Raw genomic sequence first — 12,841 nt, 5'->3', positions numbered from 1 at the left:
TGGGCCCTAAATAATATTTCACCTTGACTAGAATACTCAGTTTGAGTGTAACCATGTGCTGTTCCATCCTTACCCCCAGAAGTGAAGTGGCATATAAGTTTAATGCTTGTACTGGAAGGCCTATTTATAAGGCATATTTAAGAGGAGATAACCATTTTGAGCCAAATAAATAATAATCATATGTTCTTAATAGTCATTGGACACATTTAAAAAAGCAGTTTAACAATTTGGTTAAGTTTGTCAAAAGTTAAGTCATGCTATTGTCATATGAAGGACCTTGGCTTAATATATGACAAAGCTAGTAGCATAAAAATTACAATCTGATTCATCTTAAAGATATACAGATTACATAAAAATTATATATAATATTTTTCATAAAAATTAGGAATGAAAGGAAACATTTCAACTTCAATAAACTAAAATAAAGTCTCATTTACGCTACTTTTGCCTGGTCTAATTTACTGTGATTGTTGCATAGGAGTGGAATTAAATTGTACAAATGTAATTATATTTTCATATTTATGGACTCAAATATATTCTTCTCCTTCAAATCCCAATTTCATAGTCATTTTGGAGAACAATGATAATTTGTTTTTGCAAACTATGGATAAAATATCAGGTCTTTAAAGGAATAAGTAAACAAGCTTCACCCAGGAATGATTCAAAAGTAAAAAGAAATAAAAGATCAAATTTATTTAGAATATTTTGCTTCTCATTTAATCTTCATTTTCCTTCAGGATTAAATGGTCTTTAGGCTGTAAAGATTAATATTTGAAAATTTGTGTCCTATTTGTACCTTAAAATTGAGATTAGTAGCTCTTTCAACAGCAGAGTATAAAAGTAAAAGGCAATTGAACAATAAATTTTTTCTACAATTACTAGATAATTACAATGAACCCAATATTCATAGATTAAACTAAAATTGTTTCACTGTTTTCACAGGAATTAAATCCATCTTCTTTTGGTTATCGTCAATATGTAAGAGGCAGTTGACATGGTCCACTGGCTTCCCTATAATTAGAGACATCGTCACCTGGAGTCAATTTTCACTGGTAGTCTATCTCATCAAATGACATTTATTGAGTATCTTATTTTGAGGCCAAAGGCCACTGTAATCACAGATTGTTATGTCATATTTATTATAGGTAACAAATCACTATAACTTCTAGTGAACATTTGATAAGGCATTTTAAATGCATAACAGAGAAATACCCTCTTATAATGAAGCTTTGTAAGCCAAATAGCTCTTGACCTTTCTTTGGCTACAAACAAAGAAATTATGTGCTTACATGCAATTGTTTTAGGAATGTAACTATTTCATTAAAGACAATGATTAATTGTTGGATACCAGTGAGCATGATTGCATTTGCCTTCTCTAAAAGAAACTTGACTGTTGTCATTCACTTTGAGATGGTTGGAAGCATTTACCAGTCTAGATGGCAAAGAGAAGCTGTACTGATAAAAACCAAATGAAGGATGGAAAGAGCAACCGATTGCTTCCTGGGCAATGGGGTTTGGTGATAAAATATTTCCAGGTGCCTGTAATCCATACATTTGATTGGAAGAATTAGGTGCTTGTACACACTGCCCACTGAAGTCTGCAGATGAACCATTTTTTGAATTGGCGACTCCCAGGGACGATAACATGGGAACTTCCATCACGAGTGGGCTTAATGACTGAGAACTGCTGCTGCTGGCTAGTCTTTCAGGAGCAGGCAAGACAAGAGACTGCTGTCGCCAAAAATTACTTGGACAAATCTTGTAGCAAAGGGGCACATTGATATTGTGCAGGTACACCTCTGGACAGGGCATTCCAAGTGAGCTTGTAGGTAAGTGAAATGTAGGCGGGGAGCAAGATGGAGAAAGCAAGGAGTTCAAAGGAGAGGGAGCCCCTCCACTAGAGGTCACTGGAGATGAGCCACTGCTTCCACCTGTGAATGACAATTCAGTCAATGATCAATAAACTTGATGTTCCTACTGAATTAGTACTCATGTCCATAACTATCCCTGCTTTATTCTTAGATTAGCTTCCCTGGTATGTTTGCAGTTCTTTTAACTTCTTTAGGAAAATGAAACAAAACAAAACAAAAACATGCTTATTTGTCTGACCAAAGTTGAATATGGTATCTCTACTACCATTATTATTTTTAGCACTACTGTTCTGCCTCATGTATTGAGCATTCACTATGTTCAATAACTGTGCTAGGCACGGGAACAACATTTATCCAATCAATTACAAAAAAACAAACAAATAAATATGACCCAAAGTCAATTATATGTTACAAACAAAAATAAGGTTTTTTTAAAAAAAAACTTTAAAAAAATTACTAAAGTTTTTAATTAAGTTGAACAAATTGGTTGTTTGGGATTCTGTAGAAAGCTTCAGTCTGATAAAAACAAAAAAACTAAGTGCACATGAAAGTAATCTTTATATAGTATTAACATACATTTAAATGTATTAGACTTTTTTCCTTATATGAAAAGGGAGAATTCCATGGTGTACTATATCAAGAGTTAAAGGTAATTTTGCAGGTTAAAAAGTATCAAGATGAAAATGAAAGTGTTCTTATCAATGTTGTCAGGTGATCTTTTATAGTTGCCTATCATCTGCTAATATTAGGGGTAATTATAAAGTTCACAAAAATCTAGACTCTACACCTTATTTTTTTAAGTGTTTGAATTAAAAAGACTAGTTATTTACTGAACTTGATCACCATTGTGTTTTTTGTTTGTTTGTTTTTTGGTGTTGCTCTTTCTTTTCTATATTGTGTATAAGGATGTAGCCTAATCCTTTATCTACAGGGTGGAAAATATATTTTATAATTAAATATTCAAAATTATTTTTAAAAATTGGGACCCATTTTCTTTGCAATTTGAGAGCATTCTGGACATTTTAAACAATTAAGAAAACTGTGTATTTTAAATCATCAATTAATCATTATCTTTAGCTTTCTTTCTTTATTAGTGTACTTTGTGTTGACTTGGATATTTGAAAAACATGCTGCCTAGATGCTATTAAAGTGATACTATCAAATAAGTGTTCATATTTTTCTATGCAATTTTCCAGACCAAATTAATATAGTAAATTCAGTGAAATATGTTACTGAATGATTAGACTTCCTCTCGTCACATTTCAATTGGTTGTTTGCTTTGGTATCACGTAAAACTCAACATAACTGTAATGTTGATGATTTTCTCAAGTTAATTGTAACCTTGAATTAATGGTCAAAGACAAAGACTAATGGAGTAAAGACAAAAGAGTAAAATAATTCCATGTTGCTAACAAATAAAAACTATTCTATATATTGTTAAGTATCAGAGGAAATGAAGGTATACATTCTTCTACCAGATGGCCTGAAATGTCTAGTTATGATTATTATTTAGTCATGTAATGCCCTACCTGAGAACAAACACTTTGCAAATATTTTAAATACTTGTGGTAATTAATTGTGATGGTTTAGTATTGTTTTCATCATTTATTTTCCTTATTCACAATGAAAGGAAAATTAGAACTAAGTGATGGTAAAAAAAAATTAAATTAATTTAATTTAATGGAAGTCATTTTAACACGTGCTGAATGTTGCTCATAAAACACAAAATATTTATTTCAATATCTAATATAGTTTCAAATAAGTACACAAATGCACCACAGGCAGATCCTAAAGAATATATATAGTGAGATGCTAAATAATCCAGGTGAGATCTGGCGATCTCAGGATTATGATAACTCAAGAAGACATAAGTCAATAAATCCACCATTACCATGACTCTGCTCTTTTCCTTCATGCCAGCTCCCCTCCCTTTTTGCTTCTTACCTCCTAATCAAGATAAATATATATCCACACTCTTCTAAACACATATTGTTCTGGCATGTACTCATACCTTTTTTGTAGTATTTGGTACAAAGGCTCTGTCTGTAATTATTTTATTAACATTTAAAATAAAAATTAATAAAACTTTTCTTACTTTGTGTGTCTGCACCAAAAGTTTTAAAATCCAGAGTGAGAGAAGGCCTCCATGGGTAGGTCTCTAAAAGCCCTTCCAATACACCCCTGAAAAAGAGATTCACCTTCAGCAAGTCCAGAATGCAATTCCTGAAAATAATGATTTATGCAAACTTTGGAGTTATTTTGTTATGGTTTTTAGGGGTGAGTATCTGAAATATCATTTTTTTTATAGCTAGACTTGTAAATTAAATCCTGAGTTAAAAAAAAAAACACAAAAAAACAGGAAGATAGAATAAGCAATATCTTAAAAGTGGGTTGGGAAGGGATTGGGAGGAGGCAAGCTTTTCGAGACAGAATGTCTACTAGCTGCAAAATGTAGGGCTTCTGAGTCTCTGAGCCACAGTTTCCTTATATATAATATATATAATACTTGCGAAAAGGGCTATGTAAATATTAGATACAATTGTTATGTTGCCTACCTGTTTCTCCCAGGATCTCTAAATCCTTTAGCAAAAGGATTCCTGTCTATTTTCAATCTGGTAATCTATTAATTCAAAAGAGAGGAAAGATAAAGTCAGTGCCCTCAGTAGTAACACTGTCACCATTGCTTTTAATGGTTACAACAACCACAAAACACTTTTCAACGTGTAGTATGGTATGTTAAATAAATGTAAGCATATTTCTAAGTCAACTTGGGAATGGTTATCTTATTTCTCTTCTGGCACATTGTTTTGCTCTTTTTTATTTTTTAACACAAGATCCACACAATTCATAATCAAATTTGCCTTGATGACAATGCAATAAGACCTTTTTAAAAAAATCAAGGGAAATTCAGTCCATATAGTGCAGCTTGCCTCTATCCTGTAAGTCCCTCTGGGGCCATCCTTGCTTGCCTGGGACCTAGTTAGCTTTACCTGCTGGTTTTGATAAGCTGTTACTGTGGTGAACTCAGTTTCTTTAAAGGAGAACGTTTTAACCCCTTCAGCGGGCAGGGATTGAATCCAGGACAGGTCAACCCTGCTGTCTTGTTCCATCACGTGCACACGGGGCTTGTACTTGTGCATGGACTGCAGAATGATCTGGAGGAGAAATCGTCAAATGCTGCCTAGAAATTGGCTTCCCATCCCCGATAGTCTCCCCCTCTCACCAGCACCCCCAACCTGCCCATACACAATAGTGAAGCTCAACCAGAAAGGCTAAGCTAGCCACACACAAGGACTTTTCTGTGCCTTTGTGCCCCAGACAGAGGCTGGGGTAAGGGGTTTCCAGAGCAGGTCACCACAGCAGCACCAGGAAGCAGTGGCTCCACTTTCAGATGGGGCCCTTTTCTACTTCCAAATGTGGATGACCATGTGATGTCCCCAAGTGTCACTGGGATCTGACTGCCTGCCATAAGTTCCCTGGGCTTATGGTAACTGATGGGCAATCATCTGACATCCCCCACCTCCTAATTTCTGGAGACTGTTTATCTCCTTGTGTGGCTGGCACAGGGCCAGGCTTGGCAGGGCAGAGGCAGGGGTGCACCTGAGCAGCAGAAGGCTCAAGATCAAGGTGACCTGAAAAGTCCATGGGGCGGGGGCAGGTTGGAGAGATTTCCAATTACACCATGCCACACAGAAGGTGTTCATCTATGGGGAAAGGCAATCAGAGCCCATAGGGATTGTCTGGTAGGCTGAGGTGCTAGAGAGCTCTTTGAAACATCCCCTTCCAGGCATCCTGGCTTAAGCAAGTGTCATTTGGTCCTCACACTCCCCTAGCTCACCATCCCTAATGCCCAGCACTCTCAGCCTTCTAATAAAGGCCACAGGAGCAATTCTGATCACAGGCCTAGAACTTGGACACTTCTTAAAGACTACAACTAGCTTATCTGGGAGAAGCCTCCTTGGCATCTCCAGGGCAACCTGTGGGTTGAAGACAGTATCTCCTTCCCTTCCTTCCTGGGGCAAATAATTCACACTCTTACGTGGCCTTTGTCATCCATTTCGTTGTTGGTGAGTTTCACGCGATCAAAGCTGATGATCTGCCTCATCCAGGTCTCTCCAGAGCAGGGTGAGTCCGGGTGAACATAGAACCTGGGAGTGATGCATGAGTGGTCTGTATTCCCGGCTACCATCCACTGAGAGCTGTGGTACACATACCTGAAAAGGTGCGGAGTGTAGCTTTATGTGCAGCCAGCCAAAGCCAGGAGCATGGGAGGAAGGCTGACCGGGATCTAGTGCCTCAGCCAAGGTTCACCAGCTAATCCCAAAGGCAACTAGTAGAAGATCTAACTTGATTTCCAAAGAGCATTCAGGGACAGAAAGCAAACTGTAAATAAGCATATATCATTAAAATGCAATGAAGTGCCAGGACAAGTATAATGTCATGGGATTTCAAAGTCTGGTTTGTATTTCCTCACAGAAACCGCAACAGAAATTGATCTAACCCGTTTTACTGTGCAGAGACGCCAGAGAAAAAATCCTCATGCATTGGGCCAGAAGTGTCAGGGAAGAAGCAGAAGGGTGAGGAGGGTGTCTGTCCAGCCCACCGCCAACAGTGGTCGTGGAAACCCTTTAGCCAACAAGGCTTCACATCAGAATATTCCCACAAGCTCTACCCCATGTGGTCTCGGGCTGGTTTTCACACTGTTTCCAATTACAACTGTTCAGTTGCGCACAGCATTCCCAAGATAGTTGGAACTCGAGAAGCAAACAGCTGGGCCTGCTACTATTTCCAGGCTTTTGCTGCAGCAGGGTTTTGAACTGCACCTTCTCCTTGCCCCTCAAACCCAGCCCCAGGCATGAGGCAGGCTGTCTCCTACAAAGGCTAGACACCCACCCTCGGTTGCTCACAGCTCACAGCCAGAGTTTCTGCAGCTTTTGCACAAGTCCCCGTAGTCCCTGAGCCAAAGGGCTTGCAGACCAGCGTTTCTGGGCTACTAGCACAGAAAGGCCTCTGTTTTAGATAAATACAGCTCTAAGTAGAGAGCTTACATCAAGAGGAAATGTTTCTTGTACTCTCTGGAACCTGACCCCTGCCTCAGGAAAGAGGCTAAGGAAGAAGAGATGGACCTAAGCGCTGTTAACTGCTAGACTAGCCTTGGATGGCAAATCAAAGCATCGCTCCAGGACACTGCTGCCAAAGTAGCACAACCCTGATCCCAGTACGGACCCAGAAACCCAGGCATTTGTCCCCAAATTCCTTCACATAGCTTCCTAGCCTCCTGAACCCACACCTTCTGTAGTTTGGACAGCCAAAGCCAGAAGAGTAGGTAGGTGAAGGGTTTGGGAGACATTGAAACACCAATTGGCACCTGCTTCCACTAGTGAGAGGAAAACAGAGGAAACTTGCTCTTCTCTCAGTCTGAAACCCAGGTTGAGAGAGCAAATTCAACTCTCATCCCTCCCCACCCCGCCACCCCCCATTTTAGAGTTTTTCAAAACAGCACTCTCAGGTTACAAAGAACAGAATCCCCATTCCCAGCCCAGGCCTGGGGTATCCTTCTTTGGGCAGGTTACCTATAGCGTTTGGAATCCACGGGCACTACGTCGATGGCCACATAGTACTGCTTCCCTGGGTCCAGACCTTTCACCTTGACCCGAACAGAGGGGAACATCCGTCTGTGGAAGAGAAAATAGCGACTGACCTGGGCGCTTTTAGAGACAGTTGGAGTGGGGCAGGGATGGGGACAAATGAGAAGTGAAGAAATTCACAATACCCTTCTCATTCTAGGACAGGTTTAGGGAATGTCATTTGCTACATGAAAACAGACTGTTGGTTGTATACGTGATTGAGCAAGTTCAAGATTTCTGATTAGAGCAGAATATCCTTATCACAAGGCTTTGTTCACCCTACTCCCCACTACCATCATAATAAAAAGCTATGGAAGAGCAAGTAAGAGAGAAAAAGCTGTGCCCCTCCCCCCAAGTTTTCAGCACTACTTTCTGTGAGGCAGATTTAGGAAAGACTGCAATTAGGAAGATTCACACACAAAATTACCCAGCTGCCCCAAAGAAGCTGCCCAACAACAAAAGGTCAAAGTGGGAATGGTCCACCTCAAACTAGCCTGGGCTAGGTGGGATGGATAGGCTGCTAGATGGGATATTATCCACTGATAACTGTGAGGATTTAATGGAGAGGCCTGACCAAAACTTAAGGTGTGGGGGTGGCATCTGGCACCTGCCTTAGCAGGTCTAATTTTTGTAGTATATCACACAGGTAAGAGCTGGGAGAATGAGTCATTGGAGTCACAATGTACAGGAAAGCCACTGACATGGGCCAAGCACTATCCTAGTCTGGTCCATTGAGAGGCAGTGGCTTTATAATGCCTGTGGGGGGGTGGAGACATGGAGGGATGGGCGCTAGAGTGTAAAACTGGAAGCACCACATCTTATGAGAGAGGTATATTAAGTATCTACTGTGTGTGGCCCTTGAACAGCTTGGGTAGAGCCGAACCTGCCGGCCTTGGTAATAATCATTTCAGTCCCTATGTCATGGAATCTCTTCCACAGCTCGGATCCTTGAAGCTCCACTTGGATAGCATCGTTCTCTCCCAGACTTTCACTGCTGTTGCCGCCGCCGCCACAGCCTGAGAATGCAGTTGCCGAGGGCTCTTTCTTGGGTCGCTTTTCTGCTGGATACAGAGACGCCAAGAGTTTGAGAGAGCTTGGCCGTTAGCACACTCCCTTCTCGCTGACGCGTCTCGGAGCAGAGCCGCCTTGTCTCTTCCCCGGGGACCTTGGCGGTGGAGCCCCAAGTTCCCGCAACACCCACTGTAGCCCCCTGATGGTGAGCAAGTAGTCCACGTCGCACCCTGTGAAAGGCAGGGTCCTCCTTCAAATTTACCCATCCTCACCAGTATCTCTGAGACTTTAGGTCTCGGAGGCTGAATCCCCTCGGAATCTGGGTGCGTGCCCTGCTTCCTACCCTGAGAAACAGCCACCCTCTGGTTCTCAGGGCTTTGGGGGAGGTTGGAGAGTCTCACTTCTCCACAAACATGTGGGGATCTTCCCCTTCACTGTAAATGAACCACAAAATTATGGGCTGAACTTGGAGGCTCTGAAACTTCCCTAACAGCCAGGTGGCCAAGGTGGCCCGCGGCGGCCCCGAAAGCGGCCATAGGCTGGGCCAGGACTTCCAATGGTAGTAGTACTAGCCGCCCTCCTGCAGCTTCGCAGACCAGGCTGGAACTTGCAGATCCAGCAAGAGTGGGTAACAGGCTCAGGGCTTTGGGGTGTAGTTGGGGTACTTACCCGGCTTGCTCTTTTCCCCTGCGGCGCAGCTCCCTCTCTCTTCCTCCTCTCTGCCCTCTTTCTCCAGCAGTTCAGGCTGAGCCTCCTCTCGTCGTTCCTGCAGTTTTCTTTTGCTGGGTCTCCCCACTAAGGCTTCCACAGAAAAGGCGTGTGCCCGAGAGCTCAGAGCCATCCTTGGAGGGGGAGAAGGGAATGTGCACTGCAAATTTTCAACCTGAGCTGGGTTAGGGAGGGAGGAGGAGGGAGGGCGCAGAGGACAGGCGAAGGAGGGAAAGCGGGGGAGGGGGGGACCCAAATCAGAAAAAAACAATTTTTGGATTAATATATATTTAAAGAAAAAAGACGTGTGTGTATATAATTATATATATATATATATATATATATATATATATATATATATATATATATATATATATATGTATATATTTTTCTTTGAATAGGATGAAAGAGAAGGAAGATCAAACTGAAGCCAAAGTCCTTTGGAGTTTAGTCCTCCTTCCCTCTGCGGTCTCCTCCCTCCCAACAGACATGTGCGCACCATCAGTCCTCAACTCCCTGATTCCAGGGCCTGGCAGAGCGCAGAGATTGGCAAGCACGGGCCTCTTAGGGAGCGGATCTGCCGCCAATGGCGGCTCAGGCAGCTCAGATTAGGAGATACTGTTGCATCCAACTAAGTGACTACCCAGCCCGTCGCAGCCTCCACTGTTTGTTTTGGAAACATTAAAAAAAAAATGAGTGACATTTCAGAGTCTGACAGGGAGTAGGGATGGAGTGGGGTTGAGGGTTGGCTGGAAAGGGGCTCGAGATAGTGGGGAGGGGAGATACACAAAATGACTCTTTTACGTTAAATTGTGAAACTCAAAGACATGCGAAATAGTTGCCCATGAGTGGTCACTTTTCCAGCAAAAGTGCAAACATTTTTTACCAGATCCAGAAAAGTGTATCAGGGTCTTTTGTTTCCCAGTGAGAGTACTGGAGAAACGATTTCTTTTTTCATACTAAGTCTTCAAAACCTGGCATGTAGTTTTTACTTGCAGCACATCTAGTGTGTTCTAAGCACATCTCATGTTGCTAGTAGTTACCATATAGGATGGAGCAGCTCAGGGTGATTCTGGGGGCTCTAGACCACTTTGCTGTAAGCCAGTAGCAACTATCAGTTTTGCCCTAATGAAACTAGAGGAATGCAAGCTTTCTGGGGGGCTGGGGTGGGGTTTGTTCTGTAGTCTGGGTCTCAAACTGGTTGGGCAGTGTACTGGTCTGTGCTTTCTATCCAGGTGGGGAGGCAAAGGGTGGGCAGGAGGCTCCCAGATGCCCATTATCAATGATCAGAGCAATCCTGAGTCTTCAAGCTCTGCCTGTACTGGAGCCCAATATTCTCAAGCACAGCCTCTTCTTACTCACCTGACTTAATCAACAAACATAGCCTAAGAGCTTCAGGTGTCACCAGCAGAGCACCAAGGGGAACTTTACTCCCAAGGATGAGGGACCTCAAAATGATGGGCTCAAATAATCAATTCCAATGTTTCCTGGAATATCTCCCTGGGCTCGGTTTTGCTTTCCTTTAAAATGGATAAAGACACATTCTTTGTTCAGGAAGAGACTTACCTACTACTTCCAAGGAGCATGGTTATGCACACAGATATAAGATGTCTGCCTGCATGCCTGGAATTTGGTCATCCACTTTTCATCAAAAATAAAAAACCAGGCATCCCTGGACTCTTGCAGACTACATCCTAGGTAATGACATTTGCACCTTTACAGAAAGGTCCTCCTGTTTTCTTCTGACACATTTGTTCATTTAAAGGACATTAAAGTCAATCCAACTCTTTAAAAATAGGATGAAACTTCAATAAACTCTTACTCAGTATTGGAGTTTGACAGTAAGAGACTTTTTGTGACCTTTTAGTTTCAGCTTCTTAGGTAGAAGCGTGCAGTGATAACAGTAGTGGAGTGGGGAGAGTGTGAAACTGGTCTATGGGACAGAGATCCTCATGCAACTGGGTATGACTTTAAGTATCTGATGATCTTAGATAGTATGGCAAAGGGTTAATTACATCCTGATTACTGCTGAAGGGTTTAGCTCAATAACCAATTATTTGTCACTCAACATGTAGGGCTGGGAAAGACACTATCCATACCCTACAGGGACATAGTAAAGCTCACAGTGCAAGGCCAGTGTACAAAGCACTTGGGCTGGAAAACAGTCAGGTCTGGCTGTGATCTTGGCCACATAACCGTGGGCCAGGGAAGGGGCGGTTATTAATGCATTTGTCCATCCCGTCTTACTCAGAAGATACATTTTTATTAATTGTATATTCTTAGTTAAAAGGCACAGCTCAGAAACAGAAAATTCAAGAGTTCATTTGTTAAGTCTAAAGTGTTAATCAGAATATAGCACTTGTATTCATGTCTTCTAATATAGGCATTTTCTTGCTTTTGAAGCCTAGCTCATTTAATTGTGAAAAGCAGGAAATTATTTTGTGTAGCAAAGGAAGGCTTTACTTGGTAGTGTTTTTGTTTTTCTTAAACAGGTTTCTGTAAAAATAAGACAAAATATGTAGTTGCAATGTCTTTTGTAGTATTTCGAATTACTATATAATGTGATTTTTTAAATCAAGGAAGTAGTTTATCTTGGGATATAAGTTCCTTGCTTAGGACAAACTTCTTTCTCAATATTTATTACATACATATAATTTAGTCATCCAGGACTTTTTATTTTGTAATCTCACATTTCCATTTCAGCATCTATCTGATGACATCACCGGGAGAAAAGAAGCTCAACTCCCCTCTATGTGTTACTGGACTAAGGTGTAGTTAATTTCTGTTAACTTTTATCTGAGAGAAAAAGTTATTGCAAGCCTCAGAACCAGCTTTGCTCTCTGTTCTGCTGCTGAAGCACTGAGCTCTCAGAAACTGGGGCATGAGGGACATACATTTATGGCAGTAATTCATTTTCCATAGCTGTAAGTCTCTTTTGAGCATGTTATTTGTAAGAGATTCTTACAAAGAGATTTGTAAGAGATTCAACTCATGTGGAACTTACAGAGAGAGAGGTTCTGGAACCCACAGGTGCTCACATTAAAAAGAAGAGTGATGTTTTGAAAAGTTTGACAATTGGGAAATCCTTATAGTAAAATGCAGATTTTAAATTGCCAAAAAAGGTACAACTAAGGAACACACAGAGAATTTATCACTTGTAGGAAAGACACATTTGTGGTTAATACAAATCAAAACTATTTAATATTTATGGGGATATGGAGGTTATAGATGAGCCTTAAGGGATGCATGGTTTATTAGACCTCTTACTGAAATTGAAATCTGAACCTAACTTTAATTAAATGGGGAGCAATTTGTAACTCCCTAATAAAGATTCCAATATTTTATTAATCATTATAAATATGTATGTGAATTAACACATGCACAAAACAAGGTTGACCGTGAAAATATTGCTTCTGGTGAACTATATGTGCATTAAAGTAGATGTTCAGAATTAAGCTAATGTATCTGAAAATATTACATTTCTCAGAAATTTATAACATGTTAAGGGCAAAGATTAATGGCCTCTCTAGCTTTCTATACAGACAATACAGGTTTTTTTTTTTAGAGAAAAACTTACGTATGAAAGGAACTAAGTCTGCCTGGAGAAAAAAACACATCCCCTAT

At 40.9% G+C, this 12,841-nt stretch overlaps 1 protein-coding gene across 1 annotated transcript; it reads right to left on the bottom strand.

The window, feature by feature from the left end:
• Window positions 1-727: 727 nt before the first annotated feature.
• Window positions 728-9,366, bottom strand: TBX22 (T-box transcription factor 22). The gene is made up of 8 exons (XM_019717547.3): window positions 9,179-9,366; window positions 8,382-8,559; window positions 7,445-7,546; window positions 5,911-6,085; window positions 4,862-5,026; window positions 4,427-4,491; window positions 3,967-4,052; window positions 728-1,931 (listed from the first exon to the last, which is right to left on the bottom strand). Exons 1-8 carry the CDS (start codon window positions 9,348-9,350, stop codon window positions 1,321-1,323), a joined length of 1,554 nt encoding a protein of 517 aa, XP_019573106.3. The 5' UTR covers window positions 9,351-9,366; the 3' UTR covers window positions 728-1,320.
• Window positions 9,367-12,841: the final 3,475 nt, after the last annotated feature.

The sequence above is a fragment of the Rhinolophus sinicus genome, chromosome 18 (genome assembly GCF_057876585.1).
Source record: "Rhinolophus sinicus isolate RSI-liver-muscle chromosome 18, RSI-T2T, whole genome shotgun sequence".
NCBI lineage: Eukaryota > Metazoa > Chordata > Mammalia > Chiroptera > Rhinolophidae > Rhinolophus > Rhinolophus sinicus.
This window is presented reverse-complemented; position numbering and strand designations above follow the sequence as displayed.